The sequence below is a fragment of the Sinocyclocheilus rhinocerous genome, unplaced genomic scaffold (assembly GCF_001515625.1).
Source record: "Sinocyclocheilus rhinocerous isolate Xijiao unplaced genomic scaffold, SAMN03320098_v1.1 scaffold1515, whole genome shotgun sequence".
NCBI lineage: Eukaryota > Metazoa > Chordata > Actinopteri > Cypriniformes > Cyprinidae > Sinocyclocheilus > Sinocyclocheilus rhinocerous.
Genome location: NW_015627243.1, coordinates 101,481 through 125,008, shown reverse-complemented (window position 1 = coordinate 125,008; position 23,528 = coordinate 101,481). Strand labels below are relative to the sequence as shown.

General features: G+C 38.6%; 1 protein-coding gene across 1 annotated transcript; it reads left to right on the top strand.

Annotated features, from left to right (window-relative positions):
• Positions 1-583: 583 nt before the first annotated feature.
• LOC107724488 (thyroid receptor-interacting protein 11-like) lies at positions 584-20,920 on the top strand. Its single transcript, XM_016533456.1, has 21 exons — positions 584-1,100; positions 4,081-4,157; positions 4,407-4,517; positions 4,645-4,950; positions 5,059-5,130; positions 5,219-5,384; positions 5,540-5,878; positions 5,985-6,025; positions 6,250-6,348; positions 6,579-6,785; positions 7,263-9,026; positions 9,142-10,107; positions 10,341-10,630; positions 12,345-12,508; positions 12,730-12,833; positions 12,928-13,027; positions 16,503-16,584; positions 16,764-16,878; positions 18,864-18,980; positions 19,059-19,197; positions 20,090-20,920. The coding sequence occupies exons 1-21, from the start codon at positions 962-964 to the stop codon at positions 20,311-20,313; spliced, it is 5,622 nt and encodes a 1,873-aa protein (XP_016388942.1). The 5' UTR covers positions 584-961; the 3' UTR covers positions 20,314-20,920.
• Positions 20,921-23,528: the final 2,608 nt, after the last annotated feature.

Genomic DNA, 23,528 nt, shown 5'->3' with positions numbered 1-23,528 from the left:
ACAATAGAGTAAAAATAGTAATATTGTAAAATATTATTACAATTTAACATGACTGAATTTAACATTTCTATTTTAATATTTTTTTTAAATATAATTTATTCCTGTGATGGCAAAGCTGTATTTTCAGCATCATTACCCCAGTCTTCAGTGTCACATGATCCTTCAGAAGTCATTTCTAATATGCTGATTTGGTGCTCGAGAAACATTTATTCTAAGTGTTGAAAACAGTTGTGCTGCTTAATATTTTTGTGGAAATGTGACACATTTTTAGTATTTTTTAAAAAAGAAATAATTTGTAGCTTAAAAATTCCTTACTGACACTTTTGATCAAATAAATGCCTCCTTGCTTAATTAAAAGTATTTATTTCTTTCAAAAATCTTACTGGCCCCAAACTTTTGAATAGAAGCCTATGTTATATAAGTATAATAAATATAATGAAATAATAATAATAAAAAAATTGTCTCAAATTACGGCCTCAGAGATATTAAATAAATCACATGATTGCAGGACTCATTCAGTCCAGTGGCGTCGCTGTTAAGGCGTGGGAAGTGTGCGCTGGATTATGTTGGTCCTCCACCGTCCCATAATGCATTTGTGCTGTCCACGTCCCCGCTGACGGATAATCAGTCCGGCTGTGATGGCCGCGGTCGAGCTGGCGCTTCATCCGCGTGAAAAACACAGCGACCCAAATCAAACCCCTACCAGAAACCTGCCCGTCCATATGTGGATATAACTCGGCGACCAGTTCTTCGTGATTCCTGTGGATTTAACACGTATAACCCGGCGTTTTGTCTTTGTTTATGTCATGGAGTTGGACCATCTGGAATGTAAATAACGCTAGTTATACTTAGCTTGAGTACATGAAGCCCTCGTTCGCACGGATCTGTGCTGTCAATGCATTGTCTGTGTATCTGAAAGGCCCGTGTCGTTGATTAATGGTTAGATCCGGCTCGGCTCATCATGTCGTCCTGGCTGGGAGGGTTAGGCTCTGGCCTGGGTCAGAGTTTGGGTCAGGTCGGGGGAAGCTTGTCTTCTTTTACCGGCCAGATCTCTAATTTTACCAAAGATATTCTACTGGAAAGCGCCGAGGAAGTGGGAGGTGAGTTGACAACAGTCATCAAGATCATATCACTTCCCATACAGACATTTAACACTTTTACAGTGTTTGTACAGTATGGCCGGCTGTTTTGTTATATAATTGTCTTTTACAACAACTGAAAGTTTTTGATCGTTTTGTTTATTATGCATTTATTTTTAGTGAGCATAACTGTAGGCTAGACTAATGAATGTGACAGTTTTATGTTGATTCGTTTATGAATACAGTCTGTCCAATTGTGCTTGATATTTAGCCTAAATATCTAAGTTAAACTCACTGTGAAATGTGCTACTTGTTTTGGTCTGATTGTTGAGATATGACTACTTTGGCAGTTTTTTAAGATGTGATTTTGTTTACATTTGCATCTCGTCAAAGGAATTAAAGGGAAAGTGCATTCAAAAATGAAAATTATTATACTTTCCAAACCTAAATGACTTGAAAGAAATGTTAGGGACCTACAGCCTCGTGACAGAGCCTGTCATTCTGCCTACTACTTTATCTACTTTTGAGAAGAAAGTCATAAAAGTTTGGAACACGAGTTTAGGGTGAGTAAATAGCTTTCATTTTTGGGTGAACAGTCCCTTTAGGATTTCCATTGTCATTCTCTACAAATGGCATATGATGCTACGGTGCACTTATATAATGGGCTAAAGTAATTATAGTAAGACGGAGTAAGAGGTTTGTTTGCATACAGCCGCTGAATCCCTATTAGAGATGTGGCTTCGGCTGGAGTTTAGGCACTTGATCTTAATCCAGAAAGTGCTGGATGTTTCTTAGTTCTGTTGCTTTCTTTTGTCAATGAGGACTTAATATTGAAGTACTTTGGTGTGTATCTCTGCCTTGTTCCTTGTTGTATTCTGCCTTATTCAAACACAGAAGTACAGTTGTTTACCAACAAAAACCTTGCTAGTGTTAAAAGTAAATATGCCCTTTTTGACCATTGGAGGAGTGGACAGACACACACAGCACACTGAGAACTTTGATCAGCAGCTTCCAGCAAAGCAGACAGACCTTGAGTCAGTATGTCATGTCTCACGATGCATCGACCGGCCTGTTTCAAAGCAGTTTCAGACTTACTAAAACTTACCTGCTTTTGTTGTCTTTCAGATTATACTACATAAACGTGGTGTGTCAACTTTACCAAAAGTTATGTTTGTTAACATTAGGTGTCATGAAAGCACAGGACAGCATTTAATAATATAGGTTAATTGTAATATTATTTATTGTTAATTCTTGTTCATTCTTTATACAATAAATAATAATAACAATAATAATTTTAATATTAGTAATGTTAATATTTGTAATTTGAAATGTTAACAATATACTAGTAGCTGTATGTAGAAATAACAATAACAAAGTAGTACATTAATAAATGCTGTAAGTATTGTTCATTGTTATTTCATGTCATATATTGCATTAAATACTTTTAACATATAGAAACTTATTGTAAATTGTTACCAGTGTATATTAGCAATTTTTTAGGCTGGCTGCTTAGAAAAGGCAGGTGTGACACCGGGTAGGGGTTTGTCTTCTTCCACAACAACAGAGACCACCTACAGTGGGTATAGTCTGTTGGGATATGTCTCTACTAACTTTGCACATCTAGACTTTGCAATATTTGCCCACTCTTCTTTGCAGAACTGCTCAAGTTCAGTGGAATTTGATGGGGACTGTTTGTGGACTGCAGACTTCAAGTCATTCCACAGATTTTCAGTGGGGTTTAAGTCTGGGCTCTGACTAGGCCATGCAAGAACATTCACCTTTCTCTCCTTCAACCACTGTGTGGTCAGTTTTGCTGTGTGCTTTGGGTCATTGTCATGTTGGAAGGTAAACCTTCCCATTGACAACTTTCTGACAGAGGACAGGACTAAGGACTGAAATGCTCCAGGAAAGCTCTTTTCATGCTGCACTAATCAAAATGACCACAGCTGATCACAGTTGAAAGTCAAATGGCTTTGTGTGCCATTGAGAAGGTGATTAGCTACACCTGATGTTATAAGTTGTACTGAGTAAATACAGCTGCATAAAACAAAAACTTTGTCCATCTTCATTTCAGGCTGCAAAGCAACAAAATGTGATTATTTTAAAGGGGGGTGATTCTTTACTATACCCACTGTACATGCAATGTGCCCTTGAACAAGACAAAACTTCAGACGGATTGTCGCTATTTTAAGTTGCTTTAGATAAAGGCTACATCGAAGTGCCTCCATCACTACACAATATCATGTAGTCATTTTTGTGTGTATGCATTAGATTTGCAAGTGGGGCTGAGACAGAGTATGCTATGTGTGTAAATGTCTCTTGTTTGTCATGTGAACCTGAACTGTGTTGAAATAGAACCTTACTGTTTAGAGCTTGTGGGCAAAAACATGCTGTTACCTATTATTGTTTGGGCTTTTTTTCACTCTTAAGAGTATTATTTATATTGTGCTTTTTTTTTTTTTTTAAATAGCTTTTGTTATTTACTTCAGAGTCTATATTAATTTAAGTGTGCTTGTTGGTTATAGATATGTAATATTCTGCTGGGGCTTTGCAGCTGCTGGAATAAAATAGCTGAACTTGATCCTCCTGGAACGTTGGTATTTAAAGGGACAGTCACCCAACAATTGACTAAATGTGTCCATGACTTTGAATGATTCCTGTGTAGAATGCAAATGTAGTAGTCTTTGGGTGGATTTAATAGGATATTTTTACTCTCTGTACACTTGTTCACCTTTAACCTTCTCATTCAGTGAGGTATTGTGGTTAGTCAGTGTATCATCTCCTCCAGTGACTTGGTAATGTTGCACAGTTTATAGAAGAACAGAGGTTCCCATCATCATTTTCCTCATGTTTTTTTATTTAGATAAATGGAAAGGACTTGTCACTCTATGATTCACACTTGAGACAATTGCTGTATAATAAAGCTGCATGCACAGATGTAGGCTCAGCTATTTCAGCAACTATGACTTCATTAAATGTCAGTGTGTTTTCTTTTTTACAGATGCTGCCTCTGAGCTGCAGGTGTCCAACTCTAGATTGCAGGAACTGGAGACTTTATATGCAACACAAAAATCTGAGGTGATTAATTGAGCACAAAACGTCCTAGTCTGATGCTGAAGTCTTGCCGATATTTCTTAGTTCTATCATGATTTGTGTGCTTTAAAATTTAAGACTTTTCTTCTTTTTATTTGCACACATTGTTTTAAAAAATGCCTGATTATGAGCCAAATTCAGTTACAGGATGAGTTGTTTCAAAACATTTTGTCAGTGCATTAACATCTGTAATTGAATTTTTTTTGTTTGTGTATTTGCTTCTGTGTGGTTTAGTATGAGCGCTTGCGGAGAATAAACTCTGAGTTGGAGGAGAAGCTAGAGGCGGCAGAGATTCAGGTCAAACAGCAGTCTGTGGAATACAGAACCTTCCTGCAACTGAAAGAGGTTTGGGTTCAAAACTAACTGCACTTCTTTTTGGGAGAAGAATTACAATATACCTAATCATAGTGGGAGAATTTCTAAAATTTAGAATCATACTGTTAAAATTGTGTGTATGTTTATTGTTGTAAAGGTGGAGATCAGTCACCTCAAGGCCCGTCAGAGTGGTCTGCAGGAGGAGGTTCAGAAACTCCAACATTCCGCTCAGGCTGCAGCCAGCTCATCCTCCTCTGATGCTGCTGTACTTCCTGTTACCACTGCTGCCACTACTACTACTTCGTCTTCCTTTCTGCACCGGTCTTCAGCTGTCCATCAAGGCTTCCATGGCGATGAGGTGGACCTCAGTGATGTCCTGTGGTCACAGCAGGAGATTAACCGTCTTTCCAGTGAGGTGCATCGTCTAGAAGCTGATGTAGCTCACTGGAGGAGAGTTGCTCAGGTCACTTTTAAATTATACCTCGGACACAGTTTTACAATTGTATCATGAGAGAGCTATGACCTAAAATGAGACTAATTCGATTTTTTTTTGTTTTGTTTTATTTACCAGGCATCCAAGCTACCAGGAGTTGTTGGTAACGGAGACCAGGGTGAAGTTGTGAAAATGCAAAGAATGATCAAGGTGAAAAACCTTATGAACTGTAACAGAGTAGGTCAGCGCTTGGAATCAGGTTCTGTTTTTAACCTAAATGACGTTCTGACCCAATCAGGAGCTGAGAGAGGAAATGGCACAGGAGGTGGATGAGCACCAGCATGAACTGACAGCATTGCAGGATGCCCAGAGGCTGAAAATGGCTGAAATCTCAAAACGGCACAGAGAGGAGCTGGCAGAGTATGAGGAGAGAATTGAGGAGCTTGAGGAGCAGCTTCAAAATGGTGAGGAGGAATATTGATGGATATTAAAAATGGAGTCTGGAGATTTTAGTACTTTTTAAATGCAGATGAAGTGTTTGATTTGTAATTGGGAGGTAACTTTAAAATGAACAGTTGATCTTTGAGCACAATGCTGTGTTTATCTCCCTCTTCTTCAGAAGGTGGAAATGTTGCCCAAAAATCAACCACAGTACAGGACTCTGCCAAACTTCAAGAATTGCAATCGACTATACAGTCTTTACAGGAGGAGGCTGAGCTTCAGCGCAAACAGCACAGAGATCTATTGGCCAGCTTGGAGGAGGCAGAGCATCAGAAGACCAAGCTAGAGAGGGAAAAGGAGGAGGCTACAGCAGAAAATACAGAATTGTTGCAGAATTACAGTCGCCTTCAGAAGTCTGTAAACGAACTCCAGGCTCGTGTACAGGAACAGGAGGGGAAGTCTATGCTGAAAGCCCAGCATGACAATGAGATACAAACCCTGAAAAAAGCTCTGGCAGGTATAGAGAACTCAAGAAATTGTGTATGATCAAATATGTTCTTGGATGGGAAAATTCATAAACTGCTCTCTCATATTTATGTTATATTTTTGTATATTATTTTTAGGTGCAGAGAAAGAGATGGCTAGATTGAAGACTCTCAGTGAGGTAAATTTGCTAAAAACCTTCCTCTGCACAGTTTAGAAGTTTGTAGCCCAATAATTTTTAGATGTTTTAGCCATGCTGAGGATTCAAATATAAAGCAATTGATATAAATGTTCACAATTAAGATAAAGTATTTGGACACTTTCTGGTTTCCTCTGCAAATAATGTAAGTGTGGCTTGAGTGTCAATACTTTTTACACTTTTCTTTTTTTTTTCATTTAATTCAGAGGAGTCCTACAGAAGAGGTAGAACATGCTGACATTCTGGAGCTCAACACCATCATTGATACCCTCAGGAAAGAGAAGGAAGAGGTGGAGAGAGAAAAGGTTTGCATATGTTGACAAAGTTATGGTACACAATAATACCTGTTGTTTCTTGTTTTTGAACAGAAGTTCAGTATCTGTCAAATCCAAACATCTTTGAAGAAGATATGGTGATCAATACTTCAATAGCTTTTTGAAAGGACACTTACATGTTATCATGCAAATGGTAATTTTTTTGCTTAACTGACATTAGTTTCATACACTTTTTCTTTATTTATTTTTTTCTTTATCAGCTTGCATTAGTTGAGAGACTGACTCTGGCCAAGGAGAGACACAAGGGTTTAGAGTCAGAAAGTGCTGTGGAACTGTCACAGGAAGTTTCAGACCTAAAGAGCCAGCTACATCAACGGGAGCAAGCACTAAAGCAAGCACATCTTGATATAGAAACACTCAGTACTGAACTGGAAGAACTGGACAGGCAGAACCAGAAAGCCACACAGGTACTCTTTTTGAGCCCATGTATGTTTCAAGTTTATTAAACAGAATCTTAAAAAAACAATTATTGGATCTGTTGAATGTGTTTATAATTTGAATTAATATACTACATACTTGTTCAATCTTCTTTCTCCAGCATCTCAGCTTGCATTAGTTGAGAGACTGACTCTGGCCAAGGAGAGACACAAGGGTTTAGAGTCAGAAAGTGCTGTGGAACTGTCACAGGAAGTTTCAGACCTAAAGAGCCAGCTACATCAACGGGAGCAAGCACTAAAGCAAGCACATCTTGATATAGAAACACTCAGTACTGAACTGGAAGAACTGGACAGGCAGAACCAGAAAGCCACACAGGTACTCTTTTTGAGCCCATGTATGTTTCAAGTTTATTATACAGAATCTTAAAAAAACAATTATTGGATCTGTTGAATGTGTTTATAATTGGAATTAATATACTACATACTTGTTCAATCTTCTTTCTCCAGCATCTTATTGCAGTAAAGGAACAGCTGTCCTTGCAGAAAACCCAGGCTGATGCAGAAAAAGCCCATCTTCAGTCAGATCTCAACTCCTCTCTTGACCAGAGACGGACTCTTCAACTGGAACAGGAAGCTCAGGGGGAGAAGCTAAGTCAAAGTGCCTTCTCCTTGAATGAACTGCACATGGCAAAGCAGCAACTGGAAACCATGGTAAAGGAGTTGAGGGAAAAGTTGTGCAAGTCACAGGATCTGGGCAAAGAGCTGCGGCAGGAGTCCTCTGAACTCAAGAGGGCGCTTCAGGAGAGAGAATCAGAACTTACTGCACTTTGTGAGAAGTTAACTCATTCTGGGGAGCAAGGGAATGAGTTAGAGGAACACAGGAAGGTACTTGAGACAAGGGATAAAGAGATCCAGGACTTGAGAACAGAGTTAGCAGAAGTAAAGGCCTCCTACGAGAGGGCCATTTCAGAGGACTTTGAATTGAAAATTGAAAATAGGAAGTTAAAAGAAGAGTGCACTCAGGCTTTGGAGAAGATTGACAGTTTGGAAAGGCAGATCCAAGATGGTCAAGCCTCTCTAAGCAGGATGTCCCTGGAGAAAGATACCCGCATTGAAGCCTTGAAATTAGAGAAGAGCCAGTTAGAATCTGAGCTAAGTAGGACTGAGAAGCAACTATCAGATCAGGCCAAACAGTATCAACAAACCATCGACGAACTGACCAGAGCACGCTCTATGGGTGCTTCTGCACTGCAGACAGAACACGAGCGAATGGTGAAACTGAATCAGGAAAAAGATTTCTCAATTGCAGAGCTCAGGCGTGAGATGGAGCAGATGGTCTCTGACCACAAAGACACCAGTGAGATGCTGGACATCACTGTGGCAGGCCAAAATCAACTCACAGAGCTTCTGCAGGAAAAGGACGCATTTGCCGAAACCCTAAAAGCTCAAGCTGCAGAAACACAACAGGAATTAGAGCGCACGTTCTTGGGAGCAACTCAAGAATGTGACTCTCTGAGAAGGTCAGTGGAGGAGAAGGACAAACAACTTGGAGCCATGAAGGAAGAAAACAGCCATCTAAAAGAAGAGATTGACCGTCTGAGGGACCAGCAAAGCAGACCGCAGTTATTGTCAGAGCCGCGGACACTGGACATCATCACAGAGCTTGAGACCGAGGTGACCCAGCTCAAAGCTGCCAGAGATCAACTCGAAAAAGAGGTCCAATCTTTGAGGAAGGTATCAGAGGAGCAGCAGGCCACAGCGCTGCAGTCGCAGCGTTCTCTGCAGGTGCTACAGAGTGAACTAGAGCAAGCACGGACAAGACATGAGCAAAGCTCACTCAACTACGAAAGACTCATCAGTGCTAAAGATGAGGAGATTGTCCAGCTTCAGTCAGAAGTGGAAGGCCTGAGCACACAAGGACAGAGTCAAATACAGTCCGTAGAAATCCTACAGGAAGACAAGACCCAGTCACTGAATGGCGAAAACGGTAATGAGAAACATGACCTTTCAAAGGTTGAGATTGAGAAACTTGTGAAAGGAATCAAGGAGAAAGAGACTGAGATTAACCAGCTAAATGAGAAGAACCTGTCTCTAACCAAGCAGCTTGACCAACTTGTGGTCTCTCAGAATGAGCTAGGAAAACTCTCGCAGATGGTTCTTCAAAAAGATCTAGAAATCCAGGCGCTCCATGCTCGTGTGGCTGGTGGCCATGGTCAAGATGTGGTGTTCCTGCAGCAGCAGTTGCAGGCGTATGCGGTGGAACGTGAACAGGTGTTGGCCGTGCTCAATGAGAAAACGAGAGAAAACAGCCAGCTGCGCTGGCCATGGTCAAGATGTGGTGTTCCTGCAGCAGCAGTTGCAGGCATATGCGGTGGAACGTGAACAGGTGTTGGCCGTGCTCAATGAGAAAACGAGAGAAAACAGCCAGCTGCGCTTAGACTACCATCGCATTATGGACATTGTTGCAGCCAAGGAAGCCGCCTTGTTGAAGCTTCAGCAAGAAAACCAGCGGCTCTCCACTATGAGCGACCCTTCAGGCAGTCAAGAGATGTTTCGAGAGACCATTCAGAACCTTTCCCGCATCATTCGTGAGAAGGATATTGAGATTGACGCCTTGACTCAGAAATGTCAGACCCTGGTCTCTGTCCTCCAGGCATCTGGTGGCAGCGATTCTGTTAGTGGTGGCTCAGGGGGAGTTAGCAGCAACCAGTTTGAGGAGCTCCTACAAGAACGTGACAGTCTCAAACAGCAAGTGAAGAAGATGGAGGAGTGGAAGCAGCAGGTGATCACGACTGTGAGGAACATGCAGCATGAATCTGCTCAGCTACAAGAGGAGCTGCTCAAGCTGCAGGGGCAGGTTTCTGCAGATAGTGACTGCAGCTCAAAGCTCTCGGTGGATTACACCAGACTTATTCAGAGCTATGAGCAGAAAGAGAAAAGGCTGGGATTTTTGAGTCAAGAGCTGGCACAGGTGCAGCAGACCATCAGCCAGCTGAGCAGTACCAAAGATGTCCTGCTTGGGAAGCTTGGCAGTGTCAAGCACTCTCCAGAAGCTTCTGCTACCCAGGCTTTTGCCCCTCCAAACCTGAAGGAGGCAGCACGACCTGGCCAAGATGAGAGCCTACATCAAGAGTTGCAGTCAATGCAGAGAATTTTAGCAGAGAAGGAGAGCATGATAAGAATTCTGCAGGAAAACAATCATCGCTTGTCAAATTCTGCATCTCTGTCTGAAAGTGAGCAGAGAAGCCATGCAGAGGAGCTCAAGCAGGCCAGAGAGAAGCAAGAATCGCTACAGCGCTCCCTCAGAGAGAAAGATCTGCTCATTAAGACCAAGGGAGACCAACTCAGTCAGGTGGCTTACAATTCTGATGTGTTGAATGGCTGGTAGGGAAAGCTGTAAGAAGTGCAATACCATAGGCACTGTAAATAGATTGCGGAGTAAAATGTCAGTTTTGCAGTATGAGATTTTGTTTATATTCCAAAGTTTGCAAATGACATTTGTGTTATGTTTTTACATACACTTAAATAAATCTCTGAATGATTTTGTTAATCCTAAACTTGTGACATTTTTTCTGTATAATCTAGGTGAGTGAAAATTTACGCAATCGCGAAAATGACAATGAGGTCTTGAAGCAGGCTGTGACAAACCTGAAGGAGCGTGCCCTGATCCTGGAACTCGATGTGAAGAAGCTAAAAGAGGAGAATGAAGCGATAGCAGCAAAAGCTCGCGAGAAAGAGACAGAGTTCCGTGCACTTCAGGAGACCAACATGCAGGTGTCACTGCTGCTTCGGGAACGAGAGTTTCAGTTCAGTGCTGTGAATGAGAAGGCTACTGCCATTGAGAAGATGCTAAAAGATAAAGAGCAGGTTTGTCTGTTTGTGTGTAAAAAAATATACATGTCAAAATCACTTTAAAACTGTCAAAATTATTAATCAAAGAATTCTACTTTGCCATCAAAGGAAGAACATTTTAAAATATATTATAACATAAAAGTTGTTTTAAATTTTATTCGTTTCACTATTTTACTGTTTTTACTGTATTTTGATCAAATAAATGTAGCCTTGATGAGTATAGCAGACTTCTTTCAAAAACATAAAAATCCTACTCATCCTACAATTTTGAACAGTAGTAACTTTTGAATTTTATTTTATTATATAAGGTGCCAGAACACCAAGATTTAGATTTGGTATACAGTGTGTATCCGAAGGGGTAAACACCACAATCTCTGTTTTACTCTCATTCAGACTTAAAAATTTTGAGACATCCATGCTTTAATATTCACGAGGCAGGTGGCCACCGGGTCTAATCCATTCTTATGTTTCAAAGGAATATATATTTGTGTGTCATCTGCGTTACAATGATAACTTATACCATACTTCTCAAAGATAGATCCGAGGGGAAGCATATACAAGGAAAATAACATGGAAGCTAGAGTAGAGCCTTGAGGGACCCCACAGGTCAAAGGTACAGAGGAAGAGTGAAACTTGCCAATATTAACTGAGAAACTTCTGTTCGTAAGATAAGACTGGAACCAATTTAAAGCTGAACCTCTAATGCCCACTACCAGTTCTAAGCGGGCCAGAAGAACATTGTGGTCTACAGTGTCGAAAGCAGAGCTCAAGTCTAAAAGCACCAGAGCTACAGAATCTCCAGAGTCGGTAGCTAAAAGGACATCATTGAACTCTTTTAAAAGAGCCGTCTCAGTGGAGTGAAATTTTCTAAAGCCTGATTGATGTGCATCAATTTTTTTAATCGACCAAGAAACTTTGTAGTTGATGAAAAACCACCTTCTCTATTATTTTTGCTAAAAATGGAAGGTTGGAAATAGGTCTAAAATTTGATACATCAGAGGGGTCTAAATTAAGCCTCTTAAGTCTGGGTTGTACCGAGGCATGTTTTAAATGGTCCGGAACAACTCCTAACTCAAAGCATTTATTGATCAAATTTAAAAATGTCGGACCCATTACACTGAAGACTTGTTTAAATAACCGTGCTTAGATGTGGATCCAACCACGCCCCCCTGGATCTTGTGTTCTGCAGTGAGGGGCTACTGACTTTTTTTAAAAAGCTTTTTGATCAAACCTTGTTTGAATAAGTAACTGGTCAGTTAGCAATTTTTACATTACAAGTGATTGTATCTATGGGTTTTCAACCATTTTGCTTAAAATAATCAAAAAATTTCTTTAATTACTAATTTTTTCTACTGATCTGATGCCCCCTGCCATGCTTGCTTAGCTCCTCATTTTGCTTTATTTGTACTTGGTCCCTTAATTGCTGATTGCAGCTATATTTTATATCAGTACCACAAAGTCTTTCTGTCTGCCATAAGTACAAAAAATATGAAAAACGTTGAGACAATTGTTGTGGTGACAAGCAACAATTAAAAATGCATTATACTATGACAAATTATTCCATTAGTGTTTGACTTTTGCAAATGACTTTGGATTGGTTTCATACCAACTAAATTCTGACATCAAGACACCAAAGCCTCATGTGAAAGTGTCCTAAATTGTTTTTCAGTTTACTCATTATATTGGTTTAGCCTCACTAATGTCTCTAACTGTGTGTGTGTGTGTGTGTGTGTGTAGTCAGCAGGCTAGCCTTCAGGTCGAGTCTCTTCAGGAGCAGCTGAATGGTGCCATCAGACAGAGAGATGAAGCGCTTATTCAGCTCCGTGCTGCTCAGGATCAGGTCAACCAGTATGCAGTGTCACTCTCTAACCTGCAGATGGTGCTAGAACAGTTTCAACAAGGCAAGCATGCACATTTTTGCTGTTCAATTTTTATTGTAATAAAAAAAATCAAAGAAAATCATCTTTCTTTCTTTTATGGAATGATGACGATTAAAGTAATTACAAATGTAGATTGGAGTATAATATTCAGATTTTTCTTTTTTAAATGCTTGGATTAAGAGAGGAATCTGCAATAAGCCTTCAGTCTTGAACAGTGTTGACATCTGTATCTCTCTTTACAGAAGAAAAGGCCATGTACTCAGCAGAACTGGAAAAACACAAGAGAGAGAAAGAAGAGTGGAGAACTAAAGCAGAAAATCTTCATGATCAGGCAGCTGCTCTGCAAGTCAGTTCAAACAGACATATACAAACCTCTGTCCTTTCTGCACTGTTTGACAAGGGTTTATGTTAATGTTCTATGACTGTGTGTGTAATCTTAGATAAACCTGGATGAAGCAAACGCAGCTCTAGAATCTGCCTCCCGCCTCACTGACCAGCTGGACCTCAAAGAGGAACAGATAGAAGATCTGAAGAAACAAGGTGAGGCCAAATGTCACCAGTTAATGACTGTTGAAATCAGAGCATAAGAACTTTACTAGAAACCCTTATTGTTTAACAAGGACAGTGGTTCTCAACCTTTTTGTCTTGAAGGCGCTCATTGTCCAACAGTTGAACCTCTAATGCCCACTACCAGTTCTAAGCGGGCCAGAAGAACACTGTGGTCTAGTGTCGAAAGCAGCGCTCAAGTCTAAAAGCACCAGAGCTACAGAATCTCCAGAGTCGGTAGCTAAAAGGACATCATTGAACACTTTTAAAAGAGCCGTCTCAGTGGAGTGAAATTTTCTAAAGCCTGATTGGAATGCATCAATTTTTTTAATCGACCAAGAAACTTTGTAGTTGATGAAAAACCACCTTCTCTATTATTTTTGCTAAAAATGGAAGGTTGGAAATAGGGGTTCTAGGATTATTATGATTTATATCTATAAGAGTTGAAAAATAGTCTGATTTGGCCACTCTCACCGCCTTCTGATACTTAATAAGGGAATCTTAACATTTCATAAGAAATCTGTAGTTTGTCCTTTGTTCCATTTCCTCTCAGCCCATTTTGGAGGTAACTTGCCCAACACTGTTGTCCAACACAAGATTCAAAGGGGCTTTGTTGAAAACGACGCATTTGAGAGAGGCGGGGCATAGAGGACCTACAATAATGTACAGTATTTGAAAAATAATGTGTTTTTTGAACATTAAAGCATGTCAACATATTCTGTTACACCAAATACACAAAATAATGATTTTTAAAATAGCATCATATGACCCCTTTAATTTTGTCCCATTGGACGTTTGCTGAGGCCCCAGCCCCCTGGTTGAGAACCACTGAACTAGGATCAAGGAAGAGTACAGAAGCACAATTCAAATTAAATCTTCATTAAGGACTAATGAACCATAGCAAAAACTGAGGCTGGGTATCAGCATTTAGTTCCTGATTCAGTTTGGTTCTGATTCAGAATCTCTCAATTTAGTTTGATGAAGAATCAGAAACGGAACACAATTCAACACCAAAAACAGAAACACAATTCAGATTAAATCACCATTAAGGACTAATCAACCGCTGACAAAAACTAAGGCTGGGTATTAGCATTTATTTCCTGATTCCCTTTCAAAACTAAATCCCTCTCAATTTAGTTCAATTCAGATTTCAGTAATTTATTTGATTCAATTGAATTCAGATCGTGCATAATGTGCATTGTGACTGAGTCCATGTCTTGGTTATTGGTTAATAAAAAAATATAATTATTATTTAAAAGTCAAAAAGCATTTTATTTTGTAACTTTGATAATTTAATTACCCTTATGAACCTGTGTTGCACAGCACTTATAATATAATATCCTTTCAATGACACAATCCTATAAAGTGTTGAGACAACATACACCACAAAAATGTTTTGCGAAAAGACTAGCTCTCAAGCTCAGTTGACACAAAACTCATGGCACATTGTTTGAGATTTTCTCAGATTTATAGCACTGTGAACCATTTTTCTGAAGAGACTTTTGAACGTCAACAGGACCAGGAACATCAGGAACCATTAAATTATGTTTGACTCTGAGACTGTGCTTTATGTAGTGGTTTAAATTTGATTCATATCAGTGCAGATATTAAGAGACACACGTTTGTATTTGTAAGAGAAATGCAGAGAGCAGCCAGGTCTGTAGATGGTATAGATGTTTAGCATTCCTTCGCATCTCCTCTCTGTCAGAGAGATGATATTTATGGCATGTCAGTAGCCAAACTGTGTAGACAAAGTTTCTCTTTTTCCATCCACCCTGTCTTTCTATCTCACCTATCCCTTTCTTCTCTGTCTGTATCAAGCCCCAAATCAAAAATATGGTGCTGTCGGTCTGAGAGGGAGAGGAGGGTGAGGGATGAGCGGTGGGAGTTTTACTGCATCTGTCAAAGAACGACTGAGGAGACCATAGACAGAATGATCGAGAATGGTTCATTTTTGCCTAGCGAAGCACAAGTGTAGCCGACAGACATTCCAGGGTGTTTAGAACAGACAGGAACTCTCGCACCCTTTCTTATCGCTCAGTTCGTGTGGTCTCATGAGTTGAAGTCTCAGAGGAAAAGGGTTCTGAGTAGCCAAATGGTCTGGATCAGCAAGGGGTGTTTGTAATAAAGGCATTTACAGCACGCCATATTCTCAGACATCTTTGTTTCTACTCCACGAGACATTCCCAGACACACTGAACCCCATACCACTGTTATTACTGTTTATGTTAAGGTGCTGTAGCGAATCAGCTCATGGGGAAATATGAATAATTAATCATAACTAGTTATAATTAATTACAAATATTTAGATCCGCTGTAGATATTTACTTGACCTCTCAGGGTCACCTGTCTGTCAATTCTAAGAACGTTAATTTCCTGGTTAAGGGAAATAACGATTCTCAGGACACTAATATATTGCCTATGTACCAACATATAATATACACTCTCGTTTAGATCATCAGAAGACTAATTCATAGATACTAAACATGGTAGGATTACATATAGGTAAGATGACAGGAATGAGTGTTTCCATCATAAGCCTGCATAAAACAGTATAAAGTCTCAAAGACAACATACACAATGACCTGAAGGATTTGTGTGTTCATTCAAAGAAAGGTTTTCCTATTAATTAATTAGAGAAGAGTCCATTTTTACTGTGCACTGTGTCTTTCCTATGGAAATTGTAGTGAGAGGGGTAATTCTCAACATGCCATTAGGTCGTAAATGGATCTGGTCTAGCAAAGGTGTCGTGGTTGCCATGGGGACCAGGGGGGGCCTGGTGTCGTTGCAGACATCCTGGCACCCAGTATGTTTATTGGGTGAGGGGTCTGTGAATGTTTGTTAATCTAATGAATAATTGATTTGTTAAATCAAATTAAAAATGTTGTGTCTGATTGGTCCAGACGCTACAGTGCAGACACAAATACTTATTAGTTCAGTGCAAACACTTGTTCTCTACTGTTTGCATTAATGCATAACAAAGTCATATACCACCTCCTGCTGAAAGCTGTTTGTGAGATGCATCCAAAATGAACACTCACCAAGTGCTAGTAAAATTGGCTTTGTCTAGAAACTAAACTTATTTGCCAGTGGCTTATGACTTTATAAGGAACTTCAGCATAATATTAGGCGTAAATGTATAAAAAAAAGTTTGTGGTCGGTAAAAAATGTTTTTTTTTTTACGTTTTTGAAAGAAGTCTCTTATTCTCAACAAGGCTGAATTAATTTGATTTAATTAAATTTCATTGCCAGAAATTGAAAAGAATCATGTGTGTATAGGAAAAAAACTTTTTTGGAACCTTAGACACACAGCCATATCTGACAGAAGCCAGACATTAGCAAAGTAAATTATTTTTTATTAATGTGTTGGTTTTATGAATTAACCCATAACTCGTAAGCCTAACTGTGACAGCAGTGAATGGGAAAATACCACAAAATACTCAAACTTGTACCTGTGTGTTTTTTGCAGTGGATGTGAGACAGGAGATGTTGGAAGAGGCTCAGAGAAAACTGATGAACCTCCTGAACAGCACCGAAGGCAAAGTGGACAAGTGAGTCCAAAACACATCTGCATTGGAAACATATTTCATATATACAGTGCCGTGAAAAGGTTTTTGTAAAAAAACAGGAAGGGGGCAAAAACTTTTTCACACCACTGTATGTAGATCCGAATATTTTCAAAAGGGTGTTCCTGTGAAATATCTTCTAACGTGATTAACTTCTGACACAGGGTTCTGATGAAGAATCTTTACCTGGGCTATTTTCATACCCCCCGAAACAAGCGTTCTGAGGTGATGAGGCTTATGGGTAATGTGCTTGGGTTGGACCGAGATGAGGTGGCCGAGGTGGGTCAGCGCTCTCTGCTTCTCATACTGTAGATTTCTCTTTATCCTCCCTTTTGAATTCACTTTTTTAAATGAAAGTATTCCTCTTCGCAAATGTGCTCGTGCCTGCATGTTGACATTCAAAGAGAAGGAGCAGTCTCGTTCACAATTTGTCATTTCTTTCACCATTCTGTCTCACCTGTTATGTGAAATTCCTCCTACTTTTCATCACTCTCAAATGTGGCTCTGCTCAAGTCCTTGTCTCACTCTTGAAACGTGACTGTTAAACATGTGTTGATTTAATATTTGACCTCCTGAATCCTGATGTTCGGTTCTCCACCCAGCTTCTAATTAAATTTTTTTCCAATGATCTCTTGTTTGATGTCAGCGTGAAGGTTTTTATCAGATGTTAAAAAGATTTTTCCACTCATCTTACCGCATGTTTAATTTGGCACAAACCTCAAGCAGCCCATGATGGACTTGTTGAAAAAGGTCCTTGTTTTGAGTCCTTTTGAAGGATGACTTCAAGTTGCGTCCGGTCCTTGCTGGTAATCTGGGTATAGAGATTTCTGCTCTTGTTAGGACAGCCTGCACTAAATGACACGTCATCACTCCCGGAAACTCTGCACGCATATGACCGCATTCATTTGGCTGACCGCTAATAGAGCTGATTTGTTTTCTGTTCGAATTGCTGTTTTTCCGTTTTAATCCTGGTGGGGCTGATTTTCTCAATAACAGGAACAGATTAGTTCTGATGATAAAGCAGGATGTGGCTTAATTTTTTTTCTTGGAAAAGCCATAGTCGTTTTAGCTATTGTCCTTAAAGGGTCAAAACCAGCATGGGGTTTTTCCTTTTTCAACAAATTGCACTGCAGTCGTTCACAACCCATTTTACTTGCATAACGTGTTGTATTTCCAAGTGAATCTGGATATTCGGTGAGGGGAAAATGGGAATTAATTGGATTGTGAAACATAGGTATTACACACCAGAATGAGAATGCAAGTTTGCTCAAACCCTAATTAGCTGTTTGTATATGTATTTGGCTATTGGTTAACATTATTTAATATCCTGAAGTGACTTCAGCAGAAAGGGAAATTTATTTCTGAGGAAGAGTGAGTTGTTGTTATAATTTTTTTGTTTTAGCATGCATAATGAATTGTTCACATTAGGACAAGAAAAGTGCATTAAGAATATAGTCATTTACACAACCTTGTCATAGAATTGAATACCTAACCTCACACCAGCATACATTTTTGATCTGAATTAAGGTAATGAGTCATTTTCTAGATGAAACTCTATAGCAATAGGCAGTTAATACATTTTTTTTATTTTGTTTTTCATTAATATATTGAGTATGCTGTTCATATATTAAAATGTTGTCATAAAAATAGGAGACTGATAAAGCAAGCAAACATTATGAGAAGATAGACAGTCAGCAGGCAGAAATCAGGAGTTAGAGACTCACAGGAAGAAAGAGAGAGACTGCGAGACAGACAAAGACTGAATTAGATGACGGGCCCATGCCAATCTTACACCAAAAGCATTTCCTTACCCACAGTCCCATAGAAGTAGGCTGGGCTCTGGCAGGAGAGACTCCAGCTATTCAGCAAGTTGTGAGCAGAATTACTCAACAGCCTCCAGAGAAGAAAGAGGGAGAGAAGGAAAGTAAATATGAGTATGCGTGTCTCTGGGTCACACAATCCACTTTCCATTTCAACCCATATTTTCTTTCTTCACTCCTCTCCACACCTTTCTCATATTTTTTATGCTACACATTAAGTTTTCCACTCAAGATCTCTTTGTTTACAACTTTAAAGACTAAAAATAATCTGTCTGCTTTTTTTGTAAAAAAAAAAAAAATAGTCTGATTCAGTTGTTTTGTATCAAAGGTGTAGCATTCATTTGGTCCGAGTGCTTTGAGGACACACAACCAAAGACCACACACACACAAACATTCCCTCTGGCCTACTGTCCTACTGACTTTTAATGTTTTCTCTTTCTGCAGTTGTTACAGGAAGAGGGCAAGAGTGGGATGACGGGATGGGTCTCGGGTTGGCTGGGAGGCAGAGCTGTTCAGAGTATACCCAACACTCCCCAAAGGCCTACACAGAACCTCAATTCGGTGGGTGCACATATGAATGCATGCACACACATTATTATACACATGCATCTTCCTCTTACACTAGTCTCTGTTTTAAAGTCCTTCTCTGAGATGTTTGTGAAGTTCCTGGAGGTGGAGTCTACTCCTGCACTTCCTGCCCCTAAATTGCCCGTTTATGATATCAAGCTTCTGAGTGCGCCCCCACCTGGCCGGAGTACAGCAAGCACACCTGCATCAGGTATAATGTCACATAAAAACTAGTGATGCACAATATATTGTTATTGTTATGTTTTAATTTATTGTTATTAGCTCAGATTTGGTTTTTTATGTTTCAGTATAGGCCCACATTGGGTTTTTAAATATATGCATGATAATTTACACTATTTTTACTCTAAATTAATCTTTAAAAATGACAGCTTTGGAATTTTTAGTTTATAAAAAATTTAAAAATGTAGATAGTTTTTATAAGCTTATATATAATGCAATTTAATGTAATATTTAGTGCATCTCAAAATAAAGTTTACAATTTAAAAAAAAAGTTACAAATTTAGTTAAAATGTTTATATTATTATTTATAATATAAAATATTATTTAAAAAAGTTTTTCTTTTTAATTTATTTAGACAAAATATTATAGAATTTAATATTAAATGTTGAAAATAATTTAATGAAAATGAAACATGAAAATATTTTTCGGCTTATCCTTATTGGCCAGAATTTTAATATTGGTGCATCCATGATTAAAAAACGTTACATTTCATAGGCCAGGGCCATTCACACCAAGGATGTTAACTATAAAGTTTTAATAATTGCTTTTATTCTTTGAAAGTCCCCACCAATGCTATAACAATAATGACACAGAGGAACAATATAGTTGGAATGACTTTCAGAATGATTTCCTACTGATAAACGATACAAACGTTGACAACCAATTAGGATCCATCTCACTTTAAAAAGTTCCAGCATTTAAAGCAGCAGACAACATAACTGCAGTGCCTGGTTAGAACAAACAGTAAGTTATCGCCTGTTGGTCTGGACACTAATATAGCTATCATCATAGTTATCATTCTTGGTCCAAATAGGCCTGTATATTATCTGTGATCACTTCTAACATTGCTTGTGTTCTTTCAGGTGTTTTAGGCCCAGGTAAGCGCACTGGGGATTCAAACCCCTTCCTGGCACCCCGGTCTGCAGCCGTACCCCTCCTCAATCCCGCAGGTGCAGGCAGCACTGCAGGTTCTGGGGGCCACCTGCTTATGAAGCCCATCTCAGACGCCCTGCCCACCTTTACACCTGTACCTGTGTCGGCTGAGGCCAGCGGTGGAGCTGTGCTGAAAGATTTGCTCAAGCAGTGACATCAGCCACCTGTACTGCTACTCAAAGCACTTTAGCTTATCAGGACTCTACGTTCCAGCAGATGGAAACAGAAAACCGGGCCATGTCATGAATTCAAATATTTACTAAAACGGCTGATTGCCATTGGAATAAAAAAAAGATAAAAGCATCTAAGGGCTGCCTGTGCTTGTTAAATTTGACTAAACTGAGGCCTAAATTTGACAGAATCGAATTCTGTTTGCAAACTGGGGAAGATTACATTATCGAATATTCTTGTGACCTTCTCCCAACATTCATTTAATGTTGTGCAAACATTCAGCTTGTCATTTTTAGACAAAGAGAGGTGTTTAATGTTTTTCTAGTGTGTTGAGAGACTGTCTGATGCTGTCTGGCATCCACTGCACAAAAGGATTTATTAAGCCTTTTCCACTTCTGCAAAAACGCTACAGATAGTCTTTCAAAATCCTCCTGTTTTGAGTGCTATGAATGGTTGACCGTATGGTATGGCAGGTACAATAGCAGTTAATCAAGAAGTGACATTTGATCTTGGATTTAGACTGCAGCTCATGCTCCCATGCAATACAAGTGTGCAGTTATGTTATTTATTTGTACATCAATCATATTTTTCACTGTTTATACAGTGGGCATAAGCTAAAATGTATCTGCAATATTCAGACCTTTCTAAGGTAGAAAGAAACATGTATATACAGTTTGGAAAACATGCACACATAAAGGAAAATGAAAGGATTAAAGTGCAAATTCAGGCTAAAAATGACCTGTATATTTAAAAATAGCTTAATAAACAAATAATAAACCTCTGTTATAATAAACATTATTATAACAGAGGACTCCTAATTCTATGGGTTCCAACCAAATATTTAAAAATGGCATTTCCTTGAGGTCTAATATGAAGAAAATTTTTTTTTTTTAAAGAGAAAATGGCCTTAGTAATTATCTTTTTGGTTATATCTTTCATAAAAGCATCTAAGGGCTGCCTGTGCTTGTTAAATTTGACTAAACTGAGGCCTAAATTTGACAGAATCGAATTCTGTTTGCAAACTGGGGAAGATTACATTATCGAATATTCTTGTGACCTTCTCCCAACATTCATTTAATGTTGTGCAAACATTCAGCTTGTCATTTTTAGACAAAGAGAGGTGTTTAATGTTTTTCTAGTGTGTTGAGAGACTGTCTGATGCTGTCTGGCATCCACTGCACAAAAGGATTTATTAAGCCTTTTCCACTTCTGCAAAAATGCTACAGATAGTCTTTCAAAATCCTCCTGTTTTGAGTGCTATGAATGGTTGACCGTATGGTATGGCAGGTACAATAACAGTTAATCAAGAAGTGACATTTGATCTTGGATTTAGACTGCAGCTCATGCTCCCATGCAGTACAAGTGTGCAGTTATGTTATTTATTTGTACATCAATCATATTTTTCACTGTTTATGCAGTGGGCATAAGCTAAAATGTATCTGCAATATTCAGACCTTTCTAAGGTAGAAAGAAACATGTATATACAGTTTGGAAAACATGCACACATAAAGGAAAATGAAAGGATTAAAGTGCAAATTCAGGCTAAAAATGACCTGTATATTTAAAAATAGCTTAATAAACAAATAATAAACCTCTGTTATAATAAACATTATTATAACAGAGGACTCCTAATTCTATGGGTTCCAACCAAATATTTAAAAATGGCATTTCCTTGAGGTCTAATATGAAGAAAATTTTTTTTTTTTAAAGAGAAAATGGCCTTAGTAATTATCTTTTTGGTTATATCTTTCATAAAAGTTGGGTGCACTTGATTATATAGATTTAAGGTACATTTATACATGTTAGGGTATATATTTTGCGCTGGTGTTTATTTAAAGTTGATCAATCTTTTTGAAGTTTGAAAGACCGCTCATGAAAGTGTTAGTCAACAACAGTGTTTCTCTTTTCTACTGAATAAACTATTCTTTCCTATGTATATTTGCGTTTTCCCTTTTATTTTAATTTATTTATTCATTAATTTAAGCCGCTTAAGTGCTGTTTTAATATGAAGATGTTACAGTTCCATTCTAATAGTTAGTGTTTGTTTTTATTTAGAAATACATCTCTTCACGATAACTATGCAAAAGGAACTCCTGCTGTTTGGTAATTAATATGCAAATCTAATCCTTAAATTGTACAGTTCTTTTCCATATATTATACAAGACTTTTATAAGGATGATGATGATCTTTTGCATCCGTGTTGTGCATTTGTTGATCTTTTGCATCTGTGTTTTCTTTCCCTCCCCCTGCAGACTATGTAATCTGCAAGGCTGTAATTTAAAAGTACTTATGGAGGCAGTGGTCTAGAGCATTATCAGACCAGATTAACCACAAAAGGGAATGTCCTTCTTTCCCAATATGTCTCTAGGGCAAACCCTGTCCGGAATTCCAATTGTAGCGTAACCATGTCTAAAATAGCCATCTGTTTTCTGGTGTGTAGATTTTTGGAACATTTAACCATTTTAAATAGATGTTAATATTTTGACGTCCAGTTGTGGATATACATACACTACCTTCAAAAGTTTGGAGTCAGTAAGACTTTTTTTTCCCCAAAGAAATTAATACATTTATTCAGCAAGGATGATTAAATTGATGAAAAGTGACAGTAAAGACTTATACATTGTTATAACATATTAGAAACATATATAGACATATTAGAAAGTAGTGCACAGGAATAAAGTGTATTTTAAGTGCATTTTAAAATATATTAAAATAGGATTATGTTGCAATGCATTAAATTCAGCACAGGCAGCATAACTGTTAATTCTTCATATACAAACAAACATTTCAGTTATTATGCTGTAGTGGCCCGTTTGAATCCTAGCAAGTATTTGCGCTGCTTTGAAGCAAATCCATTGCACTAAATGGTGGAAACACTTTGAGGGTGTTGGATATAGTGAATGTAAGCAGGTGTCAGATTTGAATGCGAACTCTCCTCACACAGTGCTCACAAAGCCAGATAAAATAACCCTGCCCTCACCAGGGAACACCTGCTTCAGCCTCCCACATTCCTCAAAGCCATTTTTCCTGCTGTTAGATTGTGTACATTTGAACTATCATAACTCTGCTGTCTGTTTTATCAGCGTCAGATCAAGTCTAAACCTTTTTTATATCTCAAGATCTTAATCCAAATGGGCTTTTGCCTAGAGGGTCTGTTAATCTGGCAGACTTTGATCACCTTGAACCTGAACCTGAAAA

Bases quoted from the DNA above. Each gene is read 5' to 3' on its own strand.
- LOC107724488 (XM_016533456.1), top strand. From the start codon at position 962: ATGTCGTCCTGGCTGGGAGGGTTAGGCTCTGGCCTGGGTCAGAGTTTG. The intron at 6,349-6,578 runs GTTTGCATATGT...TTTCTTTATCAG, and splicing joins AAGAGGTGGAGAGAGAAAAG to CTTGCATTAGTTGAGAGACT. The intron at 16,879-18,863 runs GTGGGTCAGCGC...CTCTTTCTGCAG, and splicing joins ACCGAGATGAGGTGGCCGAG to TTGTTACAGGAAGAGGGCAA.